Genomic DNA, 23,661 nt, shown 5'->3' with positions numbered 1-23,661 from the left:
CTAGTTGGATGTGTTCACAACATTGCCTTGGCTTTTGTTTTGTCTTGAAATCACAGAAGAGATGGGAGGGAAATGGAATGCTGACACGCGAAGTGATGGCAAGAACATATGGCAAACCCATCCACGGTTCATCTCAGGGTATCATTGTGCTTACTTGGGAAGCTGCTTTGCCCAACTCTGGAAATTCTGCTTAGCTGCTTTTCTAATGCTTAGTACCTGTCAGCAGAAATGCAGTTTCTAATTCCACTCCAGAAATGCAAGGCAGTGGGAATTGCCCATTGTCTCTGGAGGATTCCCAGTGCTCTGTCATCCATGGGTGATTCCAGGGACTGTCATTTGGCTCTTTCTTCTCCCTTTCCCTGTGGCACATTCCTTGGGCTGTTCCCAGGCACATGGTCAGCAGAGCACTCTCTGCTTCTGCAAGTGGCTGATTGTGTGAGCCCTGAACCTGTAACATTTCAGTCTGACACCACCCCAATAGCTCAGACATTCCATAATTCCTCTGCTGCTGCTGCTCACTCCAAATCTTCTTCCACGCTGGTGATTTTCATGCAGCAGACAGAGGGAGAAAGGAGGGAAGAGATGGGATAGGTGATCACACCATGGACAGCAGCTACACCATAAAAAATACAAAACCAGTGAGCAATGACATTCCTATTTTCACTGACTGTGCTCCCTGCCCAGTGAGTCCCAGAGGCAGCAAAAGAGACTGTACCAAGAATTTGGGGTCCATTTTGGGTCCACCTACACAGAGCTTGTCCTGTTCCCCCTCCACTTCCCACCTGGTTATTTTGAACCAATCAGTTCCTCCTCCTACAAACACTTATCATCAACTACTCTTTCTCTTTTTACTTGTTTAATTGCTTAAATTTTTTTGACATCCCTAGGTGTTAGGTGTTCACAGCCACAATGTTGTGGGGCATCCACCAAGAAAAAAATATAGCTGGTTTCATCCAGTAAGGGATTTTTCCTATTGCAGTCCTGCCTCTCTTCTTGCTGTGTCCTGCTCAGCCCCCATGCAGCCTCAACTCACTTAATCATGGTTTATTTTTTTAATATTGCCTGCATTTTTTTTCACTAGTGAAAGAGCAAGCCCAATTAAAACCAGGTTCATATGAGATGGTTTCAGGTTTCTGTGCTTGCCTTTGCTATAAAACCTCAGTGAGCTGAAGTTTAAGAAACAATCATTGCTGTAGATGAACAAATCTCTACTCAGGCTGCATTTCTGTTAATTATAGAAATAATCAAATTTCAAACTTAGCAAGACTTTTAAACAATATGGAATCAGTTCTCCAGATAAATGTGACTTTAAAACAAGGAAGCTTCTCTCTTTGTGTGGGGCAGATTAGCAAGATGCAGGTAATATCAATAAATAATATAAAGCTGCAGTCTGTTTTCAGAGCACCTAAAGCTTGCAACTTGAGGACAGCAAAAAGGGGACATTGGTTTCCTTCAGATAGTGGTCAGGCACTTCAGTTAGTCATGTGTGCATTCATAATACACTCAGAAAGGCAGTGAGTACAACTCCCTCTAAAAGGGAATTCTATTTCTCCATTGGTAAGCTTTTCATCTTTGCCACAAATAGTGATGTTCATTTTCACTAAATAATTAATCCAAATACAGAACAAGTTTCCAATGAAATCAAGATGGAAATCCAATTGTGCAGAAGACAAATAGGTATATGAATTTCATATACAGGCAGTGGAGGATGCTAATAATTTGTAATATGCCTGGGTCTTTCAGGGGAATTGAAGTCTTACTCTACACATCCTATTGAGGCAGCTGGAGTGATGGGAACTGATCCATGTAGCACAAAGAGAATTTCAAAAGGAGATGTTCTGAGAAACAGATTCAAGTTCTAATCCTGAATGTGCCATTGACTTCTTCTGTTCATGCAGATCCAATACTCTACCATTTTTGCTGACTTAAGTATTTGAATTATTGATATTTGGTACTAAGGGAAAATGTGATTTTAATTTTTAAGTAGAATCTCTCTTTAGCATCCAAAACAATGGAGTTCAGTCTGTGTGGGCTTCTCTTGTTTTTTTCCCCTGGTTTCCTTAATTGAGAAGAGATTCTACCCTTCTGTCTAAAACTTTACACTTAAGGATTCCACCTTTCCTTAAATGTATCAATGCATCCCATACAGGCCAGAGGCGTGTGCAGAAGCTCTGTGGTGTTGTGCACAGGATGGTTGATTACAAATGCTTCTTTCTCCTGCATCTCAGTTTCTAAATTCCATTCAAAGGTTTCTGGGAAGCCTTTCCCAGTGTTGATGCTGCTCACAACCCCCTCACCCCCAGTGCCTGCAAACAGAGGGAGGAGTATCTGTGATGCCATAGTGGGTGTGCATAAACCAGCCTGTTTTCAGTATCCAACAATTTCATTAATTTCATTAGCAAATTAAATCCTATTGCATTAAATAATTAAGCGGATTAAGTGATGCCCTCCCCAGTTGTTGAGTCACCTCCACATGAGTGTGTTTTAATAAAGTCCTGGAGCTGTTTTGTCTCTGGCAACTGATTCTTAGTTAATGCACTCTTGCCATAATTGCTTTTTAATACAGTGGATTAGAAGATTATCTTTAAATTAAACTGTATTTCTAACAATAAAAGGAATCACATAAATTATATGTTAATCAGTAGATTCTAAGAGTTAAATTATTTTCTCATACTAGATATTACAAATACTTCATGTCTGCAAGACCTCAGATTTAATCAGTAATTTTCCAGTGATCTATTGTGGTGAAAAATCAAAATTGTAAGAAACAGACTACTCCAACAGTAGGGACAGAGAAACAGATAATATCAAATTATTTCTAGTCATTATCATCTGTCTGTTGGAATTCTCATCCTTGTTATCCCAGACATATTAGCTCAGGAACAGCTGCAGTAAATACAGGAACTAGGACTTTCCTTAGGCTGGATCCCTTTTTGGAACTTCAATTTCTTTCCTACTTGGTTACCAGCTTCAAGGCATCAAAGTCCTTTGTTTGATTGTTTGTTGTCTAGGACAGGCCAGTGGTTCATCTTTCCAAGGCAGCATTGCTCATGGAATGGGACTGGGGCAGTTCTTAGTGCCCCAGGGGTATTAACTAGAAATATAATTGAGGGTTGGATGCCAAATGGAAAGAGCTTTCAGCAGAAGCTCAGACTTGGGTGCCCCAAGTAATTCTGAAAGCCTGAGTTGTACTCCAGGAATGAGCATGGAGTGAAGGTAAAGGTGGTGGCACAGCAGCTGCCTACAGAGGTGTTGGGCTAAACCAAGAAGAATCAGTTTGATACAAGAGGAATTTTTCCCCTCTCTCTTGCCTTCTTAATTCATTGCTGACACATCTCTATCTGTGAATGCACTGCAGTGTCTGTGCTGTTCAAAGGTCTGAATTTGCAGCAAGTCCCATGAAAGGCTGTTCTCTCAACAGCCGTTACCAAGAGCATGAAGAACATTGAACATTATATTTGACATCAGTGGTTTCAATTGATCTCATTCGAGTCTTCTGTGTTTTGCAGAAAGCATCAATATTTGGGTTGTAGAGCTTTTGGGTGCAAAAACTGCTGGGTGAATCAGGAAATGAGACATTGAAAGCTAAACAGGTAGAGTAGAGAGGATGAAATACCTGAAAGAGTAAGATGTCTTGAGAGAAAGAAGTTTGAATTGGTGTAACTGGGAAATGGAAACCATTGAAAGGGGTGCAGTGAGAAGCTAAAGGTGATTCACTACAGACATCAGGGAAGAAGTGCTGAAATTTTGTTTATCTGGGATGCTTTGGTGAAAATAATTGAAGCTGGTACGGTTCTTCACCTCAGTATTTTGACCTCAGTATATATTTCTTTTATTGCTCATAAAGAGTATGGAATTGTGATGGAGAAGGCTCCATCACAAGCTATTTGGGTTATTTGGAATAAGACTGAGGCAGACCAGAAGCCTGGCTTGGAGCGAGTTTTCATGCTGGGTTTTCCCAAAGAATATTTCATTTGAGCTCTGCTTTCATGCATTACTTGATTTTACAAGCAGAAATGAGAACAAAGAAACAAACCCTTTAAATGGAGCTCATCAGGCCAGCTTTTGGTGTTGGCAGTATGGGCATCTGCTACTGCATTTGTATCTGATGTTAAAATCTTGGGCCTTAGCCAGTGAGCAGCAGTTTATGACCATTCTGGATGGAGTTCGGAGCTATGCTAAGTGGTTCCATTTGAAAGACATTTTTCAATTACAGAAAAACAATTTGGTGAAGAGGTTCTGTTCAGAAGTACTTGCTGAAATTCCATTTATGCAGCCTGGCATGGTTGTTTTGGTTTTGTGGCTAAAGCTCTTGTGAAACCAGACTAACTCCCTGGCAAAAGTATTACATAAAGAAATCAGGGACTGAGTCTGAATCAAACCTGTGGAGATACATATACATGGACAGACAGACAGATAGATGGATAATGAGACTCAGAGAGAGGCTGGATATGAAACTGGAGCCTGGCTTTTCCCTTCAGTAGCTCCTGCAATTGGAAATTCAGTTGAGCATTTCCAGCTTTGAGAAACTCTAGGACCAGACGGGAGCCCCATTTTAAAACAAATGTCATTTATTGAAGCCGCATCTATTTGCAGCTTTAACTCAAAAATCTGGACTCAGAGTGGAAAGAAAGAACAGACACAATTGTCTAATGGAAATTTCAAATTAATTGAATCATGGAGGTTATTAAAAGTTAATAACATTAACAATATTAGGGAATCATCCATTCACCTGAGTGTACAGATGAAAGAGATCTGTATCCATGGGGATAGAATCACAGGAGGACAAGGTCATACTTAAAGCAAAAACTCTCCCAGTGTGGAGGAACACAACATAACCCCAGCTTTCCCTGTACACAAAATAAGATCTGGGATTCTGCCCTAACATCATTGTTTGAATTCTTTGTGTATAAATGAAGAAGAAAGACAAAGCTGTTTTGGTGAGACGTGGCTGATAATTCTGTCCCTCCACTGGGCAAAAGCTTTTCTTGGCCAGGGCCTGGGTCCCTGCTGGCCCAAAACACGTGGCACTGTGAGAGTAAGACTCATGGTCTGACAAGGAAAATTGTGCCTAGTAACAGCTCAGGTTAATTCCTATAATTCCTCACAGGACTGTGTCAGGACAGTATTATTAAGCAACTTACTAATTAAGAATAATTCAGAAGGTATTTAAAATTTTGTGGAGGATGGAATTTCTAAGTGATTTTCCATACCATCCTTTTTTGACTCATCAGGATAGTCACGTACATGATTTAGTAATCCAGGAGTTCCAGGAGCCTGGCTGTGTTGATATGCTGGCTAGAAAGCTAAATTACAAAGATTTTATTTGGAAATCATCAAAAGAAGATGTAAGTCGCCAAAACAAAGTTCAAACCAGTGCTTCAAGTTGGAAATGTGTCAGGAGAAGAGCAGATTTAGTGCAGAGTTGGAAGTGGGGGATGGATGGATGGATGGATGGATGGATGGATGGATGGATGGATGGATGGATGGATGGATGGATGGCCATGGAACCACCTGAGGCACAAGTGTGAAAGAATAAGGAGTGTGAAGTAAAGAATGGACAGGTGTAGAAGAGAATATAGAAGAACCAGGCTAGACTGAGAACAACATCTGCAGGTAGGTGCTGAGCTTCAGTACAAGAGGAAGGAAAATTATTGCTGGAAAAGGAAAAGAGCTATTAGAGCAAAGCCTGTGTTTCAAAAGAAAGGGAAAATAGCAAAGTATTCACCAGCTTTTTGGGTAAATCAGGAGGAGACAGGGAGGTTGCAGAAGATTGCATATTTAGATATGAAAGCTATGCATTGGGATTTGCATTCAATTCTCCTCAGATCTTACAAGCTAGAATTACCTCCTATCACTGCAGGTTTGCCAAAATATAAAAGCAATGAGAAAAGATAATATGGTGGTGGAGCAGAATTGCAGTCTTCCTTCTTTTGGAGACCATGACAGCCTAAGTATTAGCCAGAGTCATCCAGCATATGAGAAAGGTGAATGCCTCTATCTGACAGGGTTGCTTTGGTAACCTGGATTTCAATGAAAATAATTTAAACTACTCATGCTTATGCAGTCCTAGGAAGGGGATGGATTGGACTTACAAACCCCTACCACCACAATTTTTGTGTGTAACTGGCTCTGTGAGCACAGGAAAGAGCAACTAACATCTCTAAGCAATCAGTAGGATTGCAAATGGCAAGTTCAAGGAAAAGGAACACAGTTGAAGGGGTTCACAGTTAGATTTTATAGCTTAAGTGAATATATCAGAAACTACTTGGGTCTAGCAGGACATTTGAATTTTGGAAGCCATTGCACATCATGGACTTAGGCTTGAAAGAGCAGCTGGTCTGCAGGGTCTGAGACAAACTCATTCAGACTTGACCTATGCTGCCTTCTCAGTCAAGGGATGAATAATCCATAAAGAATTAAAAATATTTTTTCGCTGTGAATAGAAGTAGCTATGTCCCAGTCAGTCCAGGCCAGTGAGTGAAACACAATTCATATCTTTCAGGCACTTAAAGCATAGGAGTCAAAAGCGTTAACCCTGCTGAAAACCTTGGCAGGGAGCTGCCTTCAGAGCACCATAAATCTGCAAAGGGACTGAAGTACCCTACAAGTACCTTTGTTGTTTATTTAACTATCACTTAGCTGTAGTATTACAAGATATTCTGTGTACACTCAAAACCATCAGAGCTATGTTAGCTGGGGATTCCTTTTCAGCACTCTCTAGCTGTGTCCCATTACCTCACCACAGGTTTCTGTTGGATGCTGTCCAGCAGTTCAGCATTAGTGTCATGAATGCTGTGGTGACAGACAGTGTTTGTTACCCCCACAGCAACATCATTCCAGGCAGGAGCAGCCAGCCCACACTCCCTGCCCAGCCTTGGCCATGTCCTGAGGACAGGTCAGGGGCATTTGGCAGCCCAAGGGGTGATACTGTGTGTTATCCCCCAAGGTTCACTCAATGCCTTGTGTTCACACAGCCAGGGGATCTGCTACACCACTTCTAAAGTCCCTTCCAACCCATTCTGTGATTATTTATGATGTTTTTCAAGAATTCCCAGAGGTTCCACTGGACAAGCTGTAGGAGTTCCCACCCCAGTCAGCCTAAAGAGATGAGCTGAACAAAGTGGTGATTCAGGTTTCTGATGCAGATGGAGAGCTGAGGCCCAGGGAAATTAAATGAACTGTGCTGTTGGGCAGCAAGGCATTTATTGGAACTGATCTCCAAACTTGTTCTACCTCTGCCTCAGCCACAGCTCTGTTGATTCTCCAGTAATGCTCTTGTGGGGTGTTCGTGGATTCACACAAAAAAAAGTTATTAGGTTCTGCATCACATGTTCTTTAGCAATTAAAGTACTAAAGATCTAAATTTTTGCTCTCCTCTCTGTGAGCAGAAACTCTTGGAGCATCAATACAGTCACTTAAAGCTACACAACATTCATCCATCGTTCCTGGTGGCTTATCTGACTCATACCACCTGGAAGTACATGCTTTGTTTATCAAACTCTTTGTTCTTGGAATGGGATTTCCTAAATCCGTGGCCCATGTGGCACTGTGTCACACCGTGAGATCAACTGGGCTGTTGGTAACAGCAGCACCCAGATCTGGGGACTATAAAATCTTTTTTAACAGCTCTTCATTTCTTTTTCTCTGTATCCAAGTATCCCAGGACAATTATTTGCCCAGGAACACTTAGTTCACTGTCACTTGGGGGACGACAGCTGAGCAGGAGCAGGATTACAGGTGCTCTCATCTCTGTAAAGGGAGTGCCATAACAGTTTAAGACCAGGGACTGTTCTGGTCTGATTTACTCTTGTTCTGCTTCTCTCAGTTTCATTTTAATATTGAATTAAAGGAGTTTTGCATTACAGAAAACTCACTGCCCACCAAGCTCATCTGCTCCATGAGTACACCCAAAGACAAAAGGGTCCTGGCACAGAGGGGTTTATTTTAAGCAGATGACTTTCACCTACGCCTGTCACTGAGTAATTGTCACACCTACTACAGCTCCCCTCTGGGGAAAAAAAAAAAAAAGTCACAGAAGAAAGTTTAAGAAAACACTGTATAAGCTGTGTAAAACATAAAGACATAAAGGCTTCATTTTACTTGGTGTAGAACTCCATGGGTTAGTGAGCCAGCTAACCTCTGCAATAGATTTATGCCAGCAGCATTTTCTGGCATGGGACTCTGAGGGCATAAAAGTCAGGATCTCCCAGAAGTGTGAGACTAATGATTAAAGTGTGTGTGATGGTAGTCACAGGAACAGCCTGAACAGGGGAGCAGCCGCCTTTCTCTCAGGTGTTCTGACAGCCTGATATTAAAGACCTGCAAGTGTCAGAAGATGTAGGAAATCAAGTGGCCTCTCTGACAGATTTTACAGCACAGTGTTTGTGCTGTCAAGGCAGTGAATGTGACAACCTGAGGAATGACAGTAATAGGAATGTTTTTAAGGGAACAGCTGAACAAAGATGCCACTGTTGACAATAACATGCTTAAGTTAAAGGGAGACTCTTGGAGCTTGTACTTGGAGAGGATATTATTAAGCCCAGTTTTCTACTTTGGTGTTTTTGTTTTGTTTTCAGAGTCTTCCTGTGTGTTTTTCTGTCTGGTTTTACTACCATGGTGAAATACTATTTAGTTGTAATGTGGAAGAAAGATAAAAGCCACTCTGCAATGCTGCTTCACCTGTGTCATTGTCATAGTGTAGGCAACATCTGAAGGCTGCACTAATTAAGATTTAAAATCTCCAATTTTTTTTCTTCTGCAAGTTTTACAAACAGACAAAAAAAACCCCCAACTTGATTTGGGAGAGCTGAAGTTTGAGATGAAGGGTGGCATTGAGCCCCATCTATCTGACCACCTAAAAATGAGATCATTTGCTCAACCTAGCCATGGGGTGAATGGAGAGTGTGGATGTGCAGAGCACATTTTATGCCACTCATCTCTCTCCAGTCACCAGAGAAGGTGCCCAGACAGCTGCTACAGATGGGACACTGAACAGTTAGGAGGGGAACCTCAGGCTGAGCTGGAGGCAGAAGCCAAGCCTGGCTTTCCCAGCCACCTCAGCAGGGCTTTAACCTTCCCCACATGAGCCTCCATGTCCCAGGAGCATCGTGTAACAAAGGACTTGGCTTGACAGAAACCAGAATCCACATACATTAGATCATCCTCTAAGCTTGAAATAATAATGATAACAAGTAGCTCTAAGGACAAAACAGAAGTGTTTCCTGTTTATTTGCTAGGAAAGACGGATAAGTGCAAAAAGCATTAGGAATCCACAGTGTTTATCCAGAGCTGCTCTGGTCTGGGCTCCTAAGGACACTGAACCTCTCTTTAAGGAGCATATTCAGAGGTAAAACATTTAAGCAGAAAATTTTGAGGCAAAGCAAAATAAATATTACCATCCCTTAAAAGTGCTTTGTCTCTGAAGCAGTAGTTTTCATGACTCTTGCCTAAACTCTGGAAGTAAACTGAAGTTTGGCTTCTAGGTCTGTGTCCCACCTCCACCTCAGGCTTTGATCACCTGCAGTGGTTATTAGCTGTGGTGTAAGAACTGGCTCTGGGGGTCAAGAGATTTGTGTAAAAAAAAGGAAATGCTAATTACAGTCCAGTCCAATAAGCTTAGAAATATAGCAGAGACAAGTCCATTGTCTCAGAGTTAATAGGGTTACAAAATGTTGACAATGCACATGATCTGCTTTGCTATCAAATGCTACTGAAATTATGGATTGTTGCCACAGCATGGGAGTTGCACCAAATGATTAAGACTTGTGTTTAATTGAGGTCATTGCCTCTGGAAGTCTGGCTTTCAATGGTATTTAAACCCCTGGATGGATGCAGGTGCCTAGGTACATTTGCAGATGCTCTGGTTTACACATCTGCCAGCAGTGCAAGTTAGGGAATTCTCTTTTAAAATGCCTTTGAGGTGCCTGTTTGGAACTCCTGCATGGGATTTAGTGTCACCCTGCCTGAGCTGTCTGAGGAGGAGCTGTGGAGGTCCTTCTGTAGTCAGCACACAGAGGCAGCCATCTGCTGTCCCAGAGAGGCAGGGAGCTCCTGGGAAAAGGGAGTTTTCCTCCCTGGCAGCTGCAGAGGGAGCCTGGATGAACTGAACTCACTGTGGGATGGCAAGGTCAGATGAGATGAATCCAGGAAGAGATTACACATCTGGTCATTCCCTTGGAGTTAATGGAAAGGATGATGCATATGCTGTCCAAGGGAATAATAAATCAGTGTTCATATACCAGTCTCATTTTCTGTAACACAAGCATATCCATCTTATCACTTGAGAAGGGAAGGAGGATCAGGGAGGCTTTACCTGAATGACTGCAAGCATCTCAAAGTAGGGGAAGGAGAAGGAGCAGAGGATTAATACAAAGGTTATCTTCCATTCTCTGAATGCTTTTAAAGCAGTGTTTCCATTAGGCAGAGCTATGTTCCTACACACCTGGAATTTTTTATCTCTTTATACACCACTCAACTTCACTGAATTCTTAAAAGTGAGACATACCAGTGCCTAAAACACATACAGCTGCAGCCAAGTAAGAAGTTTGGTTTTGTGCATCCAAATCTGTATTCAGGGACCTCACTTGTAGCAGAAACTAGAATAATTTTCAGTTTGTGGTAACAGAAATTTTGCTGTGACCTAATTTTTCTCAGTTAGCTCATCAGTAAGTATTATTTTTCTTAATGAAAGTTTTTAGTTAATATAAGTGCAACTCTTGAAACACCAAGAAAGCAGCTAATGTGTTCTGGAGATAGTGTTACTTGCAGTACAGAACTTGGCATGCTGCTTCCAATACATAAGTTTAACAGAAGAGAAAAGCTTGTTCTTCAGAACAAGATCAGAATGTGAACTGTAACCATGCTCTGCAGCATTTGCTATCACATAAAAAGTTTCTTTGCAAGCAGAGGTTCAGCTTGGCAACTCCTGCAGATAATTTTATGGTGATTTATTCCTTTTTGAAGAGCATCAAATGATACTGATCTTTCCTCTTTTCCTCTGTTGCTCTCTTAAAATGTGACATTTTTGTCATGTTGTTGCCCTGAGCAGCACAAGCACAACTGCAGCGGCACCAGGACTGATGTCACCTTCTCAGGAGTTTCTCAGCCAACCTGTTACTGCAGCTCCCTGTGGATGCAGTGTCACTCAACACCTCCCCTTTAGTGGTGACTAAAAAACCAGATGCTGCCTTTTGGAATTTTTGATTTCACAGCAGCTTGGTGAGCCTGAGGTCCTGCACTTGGTAGTGATCCAAGGATTTTTGCCAGGATAGCTTGGTCCTTCCTCATTGGTTTTTTTCCCTCAAGGTAGATTCCCCTGGAAACACAGACCTACACATGTGCCCACATACAGATATTCTAGGTAACTGAAAGCTAGACAAGTGCCTTTCTATTATATGCATAAAAATATTCTGCTCTGACAGGGATTTTCATTTAAAAAACCCAGTCCTAGACAAGAAGGTATTTTCCTTTTATTCCCAAGATATTATTTTTTAATATATTCAACATGCCTCATTAACACATCCAGAAAGGTTTTGACATCTTGAAGACTCTGCTTCAAAGTTTCTGCTTTAATACTTTTTGCTTAGTTTTGAAGCTACTTTAAAAATCCAAACTGCTACCAAAAAGGCCAACTAAAATGTAATATAAACAAGCTCAAGTCCAGCTGAAAGGGAGCTTTACAGTAATGGTCTGGGTCTAGAAATCCTTATAAAAAGGCTTTAAGTTCTTTTATATAAAGGATTTTCTTCTATCAGATAAATGCTTTCTTTGCTCTGAGTAACTTTCTGGTGATTTCTTGCTTGAAAAAGATTTGTCAAGTTCTGAGATCTGTTTAAGCTCCAGAAATAATGCTCCTTCATCTAGGTCACAGTTCCACAGAGTAAGAAGTTAAGAGAAGTCCCCTTTTTCCACCAGCCAAACATCACTCCATGCCTTTACTCTTTGGAGGAAAATGGATCAGGCCACATCATCCCACTCCACACTCATTTATCAGCCAATCTTCACATGCAGATTTTTAAAGATGTGAATTGAATTTCTGCTAACACGCTGCTTGGGTAATTTGAGGTCTTTCTGTGTTCCAGGGGAATCCCTTTCCACCTTTGTAAATTTCTACTGAATAATTTGTCTGAGAAACTCCTCTGTGCTGACTTCCCTGTTATTACCTTTATATGATCCTTGGGTCTAGGACACCTGCACCATATGACCCTACTCAGCATAAAAAACTGAGTTCTGAGTTTCTGTTTAGGAGGCCTGACTGTTGCTGTCCTGCTGAAAGCCAGACAAGGAGTGAGTTTGGTCACTCTAAGGCCTTAGAGTGCTGTTAATCCTTGTTGCAGTGCTGGCTCTGTTTGTGGTGTCCTGATCCTGCCTCATTTGGGAACGTGATTGCACTGACTTGAGTGACTTCACATGCACACGGTGAGTCACGAGCTTAAGCGCACTCTGAGATGAGCTGATTTTCCCTAATATGCTTTGCCAAATCTATGTCTATTTAAATACTTCTGAGAAAGGGGGAGAAAAATGTTTCTGGAGAGAATGACAAAAGGATTTTATTTTGGTACCAGTGTATTAAACACCTGTATCAGCAGATTCTTGGATGTCTTCTCTCTTTCCCAGTTTTCCTTTTGGTCTTCATTACTGAGAATGTTGAATTTCTGCAAGTGAATTACAAACTGCTCAAGATTATTCTTCTATGCTCTGACCCTTGAAAGATCTAAACAGAGTGTGAATACAAAGGGAGGAAGGAAGTCATGATTATTTCCACAAGAATATTTATGAGGTTTTACTCACATTTGAGAAGGAGGACTTTATAATAATGTCTAAAAAGTGCATTCCTAAGCAAAACATAGCGTACAAGAAATAGTTGTTGAATTTGTTGAAAGCTGTTTATAGAACAAAAAAAATTGTCCACCATCTATCATATGTTGAAATCAGCTGCCTGGTAAATAACATTCTGCTTAGTGTGACAGTAATGAAGAATTTTATCTACAGCCACTGCAATCATAGTTTGCAGCCCTTGTAAATATTCCATTTACTTTTATGTAGGCAGGCACATTAACTGTTAGCCAGATGACTAAAGGGAGGGGCTGGGTATTTCTACCTTTCACACCTCACTTGAGAGGTGCCCAATTCCTAGGAGACTCCAGGCTGAGGGATCCTGATGAAGATGCAAATGGTTGCAGCTCCAATAATGACAAAATACCTGAATTCAGAGGGAATATAATCCATTAGGGCTGTGCAATTTGTAACATTATCATGAAGAGACATTACTTTTAAAAAGGGAACAGGAAAGAAAATATGTTTGATGCAATGTGTACTGTAAGAAGTGGTAGCCTTTGGTAAGTAAGGTTCAAAAAACCCCACTTATCTTAAAATATATTCCATTGACTAACAATCATGAGCCAAAATTAAGCAAAATTCCATTCTGACTATTCTTGAACAGAGTTTAAAAGTTCTGATTAATGACATTGGTTGAACCATTAATGTAAATCCTTAAAATATAAGTAGTTTCTTGATACCTTCCACTTTGGGTCATCTTTCTTTGGGAAAAAACCCACACAACAAAACCAGATGCTGCTCTACATGCACAGGAGAAATCAATGGATGGGATCAATATTCCCTCCACAGGTAATAAATGCTGAGAAGCATTTCTGTCTATCTAAATTGATCCTAGAGAATTCTTTAAATTGGTTCTGATGTGTATAAAAACCATTTCCCTATTGATCAAAGCTTTTCTTGCTTTCTTTCTTTGATATGTTATTTCATCTGTGCCATCAGGAATGGTCTCAGGCTTCTGTATGCAGTTATGATAAACAGAATTTCTTCAATCCATGCAAGATTTTTTATTTTTAATTTAAACCCAGAAATAGCTGGGTTTGTCTTTGAAGGTGGATGAAAAAAAAAAACTATTTTGCTTATAGTTAGGCAGTGCAAGTAATTTTTAAATTGGGGAAGTTATCACATCAGAATTATTTGCAAGGCAGTCTAAAGTAACTGCTGTACCTTGACTAGAAACAACTGCCCAAATCCTGCTCTCGACTGCCCTGTTGTCTCTGAGAAGAGGAGAGGTTCTGCTGGAGCAGAGAGGAGAGGGTTGGATCTGTCACTGTCCTTGTTCTGCCCCATTTTTGAGCAGAAGACTTCACCTGAGCTGCTGATCTATGGAAAATATTACTGGGAGTGAGCAAACAGTGCCAGTCATCACGAGGAATGTCGCAGCCTGATGTGCCTGGGAGCTGTGGAGTTTGTGACTTTTGTTACAACACTGTTTTATTAGCATTGAAGCTGCTAGGCTGCTCCAGAAACATGAAGTACTGGTGGGCTAAAACAGAACTTTTCAGAGTTTTTGATAATGGGATGTTACAGAATTAGTAAATGAATTTGCCCAAAGAAAAGTTCAATGTTTAATGGGCATATAAAAAGGCTCACCAGTGAGCAGTGGTGATGGTTTGCTCCAAACCTGTCCCAGTTTGCAGCTTTTTGGACATGTAAAGCAGTATGTAGTGTGGTCCTGGCAAGGTTTCACTCAAAATCATTGTACAAGGAAGACAGTAATCATGGCTGTGATTTCTGTCAGGCTCTTATGAAATATAAATTGTCAAACTATCTTTTGACAAGTACAGGTTTTGTTCCTTTTACCCCAAGTAATTTGGAACCATCAACCCAGCAAATTAATCTTGTCTAGTTCTGTCTTCTGAAGAAATGCAGTAACAAATTAGATTGCTTCAACACGCCTGCCCTATTTTAAATTTATCCACCAGTTCAAATTAGGAGATGGATTTCATACTGATTTCTCAGGAGGGGCTTTAGTTCCTTAGGTATGCAAAGTTCCTTGCAGATGAGAAAAAGCAGGTTGCCTACTTTTATCTAACACAACTGAGCCTCACTGAATGCAGTAACTTTGCTTTTAAGTTCATATGTTTAGGTCAGTATGGACACTCCAGTAAATTTGGTGGGATTTTTGCCAGATTCCTGCTTTTGGCACTTTATGGCTAAGGTCTTTATCAAACCCATAACTTTATGTACATTTGGAAAATGTACAAGAACAGATTTGCATACAACAGAATTAATCTTAACTACCCCCTTTTCCAGAGTGGGGTATGATCCTAAAAGTAAAAAAAAAAAAAAAAAAATTACTAAAATATTACTGTCTCTGAGGTACTAAATAATTTTAGGGTTCAGCTCTTGTTTCAAAACAATGTAGATATACAGTTTTAGTAGCAGGAATAGTTCTTCTAGAAGGGCATGGATGATTTTTATTGTTTTAAGTACAAATGTATTTCCAGCCCAAACAACAGCACTGCATTGTAATTAATCAATGCCTAAAACAAAGAGCATTGCCAGTCCAGAGACAAGAACAGAGCTTTTCTCTGTAGGACACTGGGACTGGAAACCTACAGCAGTACTTAACTCCAGTGCTGGGGGGAAAATGAGAGCTGAAATTGCCTTGATTCCCCAGAGAAAACTCAATCTGGTCCAAGCAGAAAGGTGACTGTCCAGAGATTCCAGATCCTGGCTGCCCTGCAGCTCCCAGGTGAGGAGGGATACAGACATTTTTCATGGGAATCCTGTGTTTCACCATCCCTGGGGGTGATCTGGGTCTGGCTTGGCTCCACATTTCTCTGTGGATCCCCAAGAAAGGCCTGAAGCCTGAGGTTTACACGTGGAGTAAGCACCATCAGCCAAGTACATTTTAATGCACAGCTTAGCCATTTTCTTGGCTAAGCTGTCATCCCCTCAAGGATCTCTTGCACAGAAGTTATTTGTACCTTTAATTGGCTTTGCTACCTTTCTTTACCTTTTCCAACTCACTGCATCCCTCTTGAAGCAAGTGTCCAGATGGTCAGAGCTTATGTTATTCTAAGAACATAATAGGGGTACATCAGAAAAATTAGAACTTGTATTTAGCAATGGGCAACAGCAAATCAGCTGTGACTGGCACAAAGGCTGCTGCTGTAGGGTCTCTTTGTGGTGGCAATGTGCTTTGTCATCACTCCTTGTGTGCCAGGTTGAGGAAGAAGGTGAGCTCAGGATTGGCGTGGGGCCAGCCAGAGCAAAGCTTCACTTTTATCTCCCCATGTTGCCAAGTGCATCAACAGATCCAGAGCAGGTTCTGGAAGCCTTGTGAGCTGGAGATCTAGAGGCTGTGAGATTTGGAGGTCAGAGTCTTGGAGATTTTGCATCTTCTAAGCAGAATCTATTCATTTCAATGCAAATCAGCCTAACTGCTTAGTTCAGTGAGTTTGCACAGACCAGCCCCACCTGACAGTTGGGTCAAAGGTATGAAGAACTACCTCTCTTCAGGCTTTCATCTTCCTCCAGTGTTATATCAAAGTGCCTTTGTTAGTGACAAGTAAGTATCCTTCATTAAAATACAGCTTTGCATCACAATTATGTAGTAGTTTTTGTTTGCTTTCCTAATTGGAAAAAATTTTGAAAGAGCAATAAAACACAATTTGTTCCCTCTTCCCAAAATGAAACATCTCCTTTCGGAAGGAAGGAGGGAGTAAATTTACATTATAATGAGCAAATTGTTATGAGCCTGTAGATCAGTGTTGACATAAAGGGTGAGGGAAATGAGATGTTGTCATTTTGTGCATTTCCCCTCACATGCATCTGCCTGTGCATCCTGCTGCTGCTGAGCCAGGAGGTGGCTGTGTCATGGTCAGTGATAGTAACACCTCCTAACTCAGGGAGAAACTCCTGTGGAATGAATAATCCTTCACCAGGGCTGCCAGGTGCAGCTCCATCCTTCCCCCAGTGAGTGGCAGCGATGGAGGCAGTGCAGGGTACTACTGCACCTCTGAGCTGGCTGCTTTTTACTGACCCTCTCTATTTTCCTCTTGGCTTTGTCTTTTCCCAGGACTGTCAGAATGCAGCATGGACTGACAGGATGAGTGCTATGGTTTTGCTTCAGGCATGTGGCTTACCTAGCCAAGCATGCAGAAAAATGCAGGGTTGGGGCCTGCCCCTGCCCTGCTCAACCCAAGGAGTGAATGAGCTGAAGCTTTGTCTCAGTTGTCACTCTGTCCTGCCCTTGCTTTCTGGAAGTGGACTGCAGCTGTCCAGATCTTTTCTCCTGCCTGTCCCTCTCTGTAACAACTGGGTTCATTAGTGGTTTTGAGAAGCTGGAAGTGACATTAACCCCCTGCCCAGCTGTTGTGGTGTCAGGGCTGCAGGCAAAATGGCATTTGTTTGGCTCCTGGAGAAGTCATCCAGCGATTGCCTGGAGAGTCTCGCTGCAAGTGCGATCCATATGCAATGCTTCTGTCAGCAAAGACTTGCTGGAGGAGAGTTTATAATAAATATTCACATCTGCTGCTTTGGACACTCTAATCCATCCTACAGATCTTTGCTGTGTCAGGCTTTGTTCTAGATGAAGAAGCTGGGTAGTTGTAAAGGTTTGCAAATAGGGCATATTTATCATGGTTAGCTCTACTTGCTAGTTCCTTCTTGCACAAATATCCATGACCACACTAAGCATAAGTTGTGGCTAAATATTCTCAGTGCATTTGTAAGCTGTTTGAGGCTACGTGTTTCTTTTGATAAATGGTGAAATGAAGCCATCAGATCTTCATGAGCAGAACAGACAGCATCATTGTTATGACTTAGAGGGACAATATATTCCCTGCATAAACTGTACATCACATAGGCACACCCAGGGCCCTAAAGTGTTAAAACTGGGATAAATTCCTCCATGCTCACATCTGTTGGACAGTATGTTCCTATTGGCTATTTGGTGAATAACCTGAGTTACTAAAAATAGAAAAATATCTCCTGTTTTTCATAATCTTCCCAAAAATTATGACCTTGGTGCCAGATGGACTTGGTCTATGTCAATTTCAATTATTCTTCTGCTGGTGATGTCTTTGCTTTCCGAGAGAAAATCTCAATACATAAGAAGGGCTGTAATCACTCGCAGGGTGTATTGAACTCGCTCGAAATAGAAAAAAGTGTTTGACCAAGATCATGACTGACAGTACAGTGATCCCATTGTTGTTAGGGCCTCATCAGATTTGAAATGAATGTATTGATTTTTGGTTTTTTTGTACGTGAAACTCATTATTATTATAGTTAATTTCTAAAGCAGAATCTTTATCTGGAGGCTGGATAAGAGGCACTTCAAACATATCACTTACCAGCTATTACCTCTGCTTTTATTTAAGCAGGAAGATAATAAACACATTCTGCTTCCTTAAAAGTGTTCAAAACTGAGTCCATTTGATTTGCAAAAAAGCACATGGAAACTGAGAACTCCTTAGAACCTTTTTTAGGTTTTCTTTTATTTTTTCTACTGTTAAACCCTGTTCTATACTAAGGATTTAATCATCATTTTCTCCATAAGGATATAAAGGAGCAAGCACTCAGTACAGTTAGATGCCTGACCTTCTGGAAATTCAGCTGAAAACTCATATCCTCATGTCTTAAGAGTGGTACAAGAAAAGGAGTGTCAAAAGCATGGTCTGATATTGATGCCTCCAGGTATTAGGAGAGCATCTACTCCTCTGGTGCTCAGTCTGTGTTTCAGAATCTGTCCCTGAATAACTGTATTCAAATATAAGTGATTGTCCTGCTCTGGTCTGCTCCACCTTGAGTATTGTGTGCAGTTCTCATCACTGTAACAAAAAAAAATTATTAAGCTATCAGAGAGCATTCAAAGGGCAGCAAAGATGGTGAAGGGCCTTGAGGGGAAGCTGTGTGAGGAATGACTGAGGGCACTTGGTCTGATCAGCTGGAGAAGACTGAGGGGGGACTCACCAGGGTTTGTGAGGGGAAGAGGAGGGGCAGACACTGATCTCTGCTCTGTGGGAACCAGTGACAGGACCTCAGGGAATGGCCTGCAGCTGTATCAGGAGAGATTTAGTTGGATATTAGGGAAAGGTTCTTCCTCCAGAGGGTGGTGGGGCACTGGCACAGGCTCCCCAGGGATGGTCACAGCTCCAGACCTGACAGAGTTCAAAAAAGGTTTGGACAACGCTCTTGGGCACATGGTGTGACCCTTGCAGTGTCCTGTGCAAGACCAGGAGTTGGACTCCATGATCCGTGTGGGTCCCTTCCAACTCAGCAGATTCTGCCATTCTGTCTAAGTAGCCAGGCTCCTTGTGAGGAGAACATGAGGTCTCCAGACTGACCTAATTGCTGCAAAATCCAATCTCATTGTTATTGATCCGTCCAACTTTCTGTTAATTTATCTCAGAAAACTTTCTGTTAATTTATCTCAGAAAAAATACATGTGAGTCGCTTTAAAGCCAACATCTCAAAACTTCCTGTGCCGCTCTCTTGTGCAGCCTTTGCCAACCTCGATGATGCCTTTGCCGTGTGTTTCAGGTGACCTGGTGGCTCTGGCCAGCAGCGAGGGCTCCGTGAAGGTGCTGTCCCTGGCCGTGGGCCAGCTCTCCATCCTGCGCGGCCCCGGGGTCGAGGTGCGCTGCGTGCGCTTCCACAGCCAGGATTCCCTGCTGTCCGCGGGTGCCGATGGCAGGGTTTGCCTCTGGAGCTGGGCACAGTGACACACAGTGACACACAGTGACATCGCCTTCCACGAGAGCGGTCTGACAGCAGCACTGCGCGCTTATAGCTTCCTAGCTCGTCTTTGCGCTATTCGGGGAATGTTCGCCCAAATGGAGCATTATTTAGCGCTTTATCCAAATAAACCCCTCTAGTTCTCCCTCTTCCTGTTGTCACCGCGTTTTCCCCAGTGCCAAGAATCTCTCTTTTGGTGGTTTCTGGAGAAACAGCTTTACAATGACGCCTAATGCCGGCGCAGCCGAATTGCAAGCAGATTGATTTTTAATGTAGCGCAGCACGAGCCACAGGAGCCGGGGCGCCCCTTCCCCGGCGCAGCCGCCTGTGGGAAGATGAGGCGAAGTTTCCACAATGCGGCCATGGGGGATGTTTTCCCGGACACCGCCGGGGCAGCGGCGCTGAGCCGGAGCTGGAGAGAGCGGAGGGGCTGAGAGAACCCCCAACCCGCGGATCCGAGGGCAGCCGGGCTGAGAGAACCCCCAACCCGCGGATCCGAGGGCAGCCGGGCTGAGGGGAGCTCCAGCCGGTGGTTCTGAGGGGAACCGGGCTGAGGGGAGCTCCAGCCGGTGCATCTGAGGGGAACCGGGCTGAGGGGAGCTCCAGCCGGTGCATCTGAGGGGAACCGGGCTGAGGGGAGCCGGGCTGACAGGAGCTCCAGCTGGCGGATCTGACGGGAGCCGGTGGATCTGAGGGGGACCGCCAGGTCTGGGCAGAGCTGTCGCCCCAGCCGGCGGCAGGCGGAGCAGCGGCCGGGGCGGAGGCGCCCCGCCCCTGCATTATTTTTTGGGTTTTACCCCCCCGGCTCTTCTCTCTTCTTCTTCTTTTTTTTTTCTTTTTTTTTCTTTTTCTTTTTTTTTTTTTTTTTACCACCACCCTCCTAAAAGCAAAATTAATCCTAATAAGGGCAGGCAGGGAGCGCGGAGCTGCGCGGCGCGGGCATGGCCGGCGTCCGGGCCGGGGAGTCCCCGGAGGGGCGCGGGGGCCGCCCGCCCGCCGGGCGCGGGGCTCCTGCGCCCGCCCTCCCCCGCCTGCCTCCCGCCTAACCCGCGATCGCTCCCCCCCTTCCCCCGCCGAGGCGAAGCTGGAGCCGCAGGAGATCCGCCGGGCACAGGGAGGGGACAGGGATGGGTTGTTTTCTCTCCCCCGCCCGCCCCGAGACCTGAGGAGATGCAGCCCAAGTTCGCCGCGATGACTCTGCTGCTGGCACCGGGGTTTCTCCGCGACATCGCAGCCTCCGGACCGCCTGAATCCTGCTCCCTCTGAATCGTCGGCGCCGGGTTAAAGCTCAGTTCTCATGTTGTGGTTGCTGGGCTGCCGCGCTCCCGTTTTGCGATGGGAGGTGGAGGAAAAGGGATTGTCCGTGAGTCAACACCGAAAACGTAATTAGGATGAACTGCTTTCACTAATCTGTTTCTAACCTTTCAGTCCATGTTGGCCTGTGACCCCTCTCAGCTTTCACATCCATCCTGATCAGGTAGGTGGAATTATTTACTTGGGGTGAGGGAAGGCGGATGGAAACGTTTCAGAGACTTACCTACGATCCTGGCCTCTCTCAGGATGAGAAATGATGAGAAAGTTCAAGCTGTAAACTAATTCTCAGCCAAGCAGCATTTGTTTACTTGTTGAAATGTGTCCGTGCAAGACGTCTGCAGTCTGTGTGATTTCCAGGATCGAGCCGAGTGCCTGTGAGTTGCTGTGGGACATCTCAGCTGCTGTAGCAAAATATCTGGGGAGAACTTTTATATACATATATGTATATGCACACATTTGTTTTGAGAGCTTCCTCATAAAACTCCCACAAATTCTCACAAGTGTTTCACATTTCCTCAGATATGAATGACTCTGTTTGCTGCTCTTTTTTTTTTTCCCCCTAAATGCCCACAAATCTGCAGTGTTGCAACCTACCTGTAGCGTTAGGTGGGGAGATGCTCTGCTCTGTAGATATGTAAAGCAGCCGTATCTGCATGAATCGCTGGATTTCCAAGCAGCATGTTACAGTAGATACTGCTGATAGGAGTAACAAGAGGGTGCATAGTCCTTGTGATGGAAACACAGCTAGTACTTTAATTAAGAAGATATCTTTTCGAATTTGATAAATCTTGTGTAATATCCGGTGTCTCCCTCTGTTGTGGCTTCGGAAAAACTGCTTGGTCAACAGGATGCTTTAGCTGCTTCTCTGGGATTAAAGCTTTCTCCTCCTGCTGCTCCTTTTTTGCTTCAATTAAGGGAGAATTAATTGCCGAACATCTGCAGTCCACCAAAAAAGCCAGTCTATAAAAATGTCACCCCGAGGGGTGGGGGGAGTACGTGTTTGCCCGTGTGTGTAGGTTAATGCATGTTTGTGTAGACTCCGTGTGCCTGTGTGTGCATGCTCTGGGAATGGAGGAAAAGAAGGGATGATGACACACACACCCCAACAGCCCTTCTTGTTTTGGTTTGTGCCAGCATCTGCTTCCGTAGTTCTGCAGTCCATGTAATGCTGATATTTCATCTCATTTAAAAGTTTCCTGTAATACTTTGCCCAGCTTTTTAAAGAGGGGTTAGAAACCAGTTTGCTGCCAGGGTTGCTCTGGCTGCAGGCTGGTGCGTGGGCAGGTTGGTGGCAGTGATGTGGCACCGTGGGCAGCCAGAAGTGTTCCCAAGGCACCGGCACGGAGCCTTCTCCGGGGGTCGCTGAAAGCCCCTGTCCCTGCCGGGCTCCGTGCTCGCTCCACCACTTGAGCACAGCTCACCGCAGGTCGGGCCGTGCTGCGTCGCTCCCGAAGTTTTAGAAAGGCTCCAGCTTAATCAGGCCGACACGTTTCAGCGGCTCCATGCATTATGCAGGCATTTAACGTCCTGCACTCCGCGGTTTTTGCTGGGAATCACTGAAATGCTGAATAACGGAGATGGTGAATTGCATCCTTGCCTCTGGCAGGGTTAAACGTACCTGCTGCGGGCTGGGCTGTGCTGGTAGCCCAGGAAGTCCCTCTTCAGAAATGCTGTAAATAAGGTTCTGTACTATTCCACCTCTCGCACCCCAAATTTAACCCAGCACCATCTTTCAGCTCAAACACAGATCTGACAGCAGATTATGTTTAACTCCTTTTTCAGCTCAGGTTTCCCACCTCGGTTTAATGAAGTGGGCTGTGCTCCATACATAGCACCAAGGGACAGTGGCCCCCACAGGGGGTTTAGACCATTCTTAAACTTGGCTTCAAAACCCTTTGAGCTGCCCATCACTATGAGATTTCAGGCAGCTGGTTTAATTTCTGGTGCATCCAAAAACTCAACCGCAAAAATGAGGAAGGTAAAAATTAGATGATTCTGTGAACCACCATTCCTTCAGAGATATTTTATGGTCATATGCTTCCAGGCATGTGTGTCTAATTTTAGGTATTTCACATGCTTTGTTCTTTTTGCCAATAGTTAGGAAGAGGTTTAATTCAAATGAAACAGTGATAGTTAAAAACTTTGATCTATTCTTCGGTACTGGTTGAAACAATGACTTTTATAAGTCAGTATTCCTTGAATTTTGAGTTTTTTCTCACTTGAAACTGTTTGTTTTCAGACCACAACACTGGTCTCCCTATGGAAGCAACTGTTTGTATCTGGCTTTGAGGTCCCATGGAGAAGCTGAGGAGGGGGATGGCTCTTCACATCCATGAAGCCTGGATACTTCTGTTTGTGCTCCCTGGTTTGGTCACTCCAGCTGCCATCAATCATGAAGATTACCCCGCTGATGAAGGGGACCAGACCTCCAGTAATGACAATCTGATCTTTGATGACTACCGGGGGAAGGGCTGTGTGGATGACAGTGGCTTTGTGTACAAACTGGGAGAACGTTTTTTCCCAGGACATTCCAACTGTCCCTGTGTCTGTACTGAGGATGGACCTGTTTGTGATCAACCAGAATGCCCTAAAATCCACCCAAAGTGCACAAAAGTGGAACACAATGGATGCTGTCCAGAATGCAAAGAAGTAAAAAACTTTTGTGAATATCATGGGAAAAATTACAAGATCTTGGAGGAATTTAAGGTATGGAATCCTTTCTTCACTATTTCCTACCAGTATGCTTTAGGAATTGTATTTTTTGTTGGGAGCTCTCAAAGGCACTCAGTATTTGCTTACTGCCATTGATGAATGCTGAAGTTG

The 23,661-nt window shown here is 43.4% G+C and overlaps 2 protein-coding genes across 4 annotated transcripts in view; both read left to right on the top strand.

The window, feature by feature from the left end:
* SPAG16 (sperm associated antigen 16) overlaps nt 1-19,673 on the top strand; it is a 374,434-nt gene extending 354,761 nt beyond the window's left edge. For both annotated transcript variants that reach the window (XM_071434327.1, XM_071434326.1), the window contains one exon: nt 19,330-19,673. In XM_071434327.1, coding sequence (XP_071290428.1) covers nt 19,330-19,511 — 182 coding nt within the window. In that variant the 3' untranslated portion in view covers nt 19,512-19,673. The remainder of the gene's footprint in view (nt 1-19,329) is intronic.
* A 154-nt stretch (nt 19,674-19,827) lies between these two features.
* VWC2L (von Willebrand factor C domain containing 2 like) overlaps nt 19,828-23,661 on the top strand; it is a 46,419-nt gene continuing 42,585 nt past the window's right edge. For both annotated transcript variants that reach the window (XR_011680308.1, XM_071434329.1), the window contains exons 1-2: nt 19,828-21,001; nt 23,078-23,544. Coding sequence is in view for 1 of the 2 variants with exons in the window: in XM_071434329.1 (XP_071290430.1) it covers nt 23,134-23,544 (411 nt within the window). In the remaining variant the exon portion in view is untranslated. The remainder of the gene's footprint in view (nt 21,002-23,077; nt 23,545-23,661) is intronic.

Source organism: Agelaius tricolor, unplaced genomic scaffold (assembly GCF_023055355.1).
Source record: "Agelaius tricolor isolate 1412-34295 unplaced genomic scaffold, bAgeTri1.0.p SCAF_10, whole genome shotgun sequence".
NCBI lineage: Eukaryota > Metazoa > Chordata > Aves > Passeriformes > Icteridae > Agelaius > Agelaius tricolor.
The sequence above is the reverse complement of the archived record's forward strand: the minus strand, read 5'-3'. Positions and strand labels throughout refer to the sequence as shown.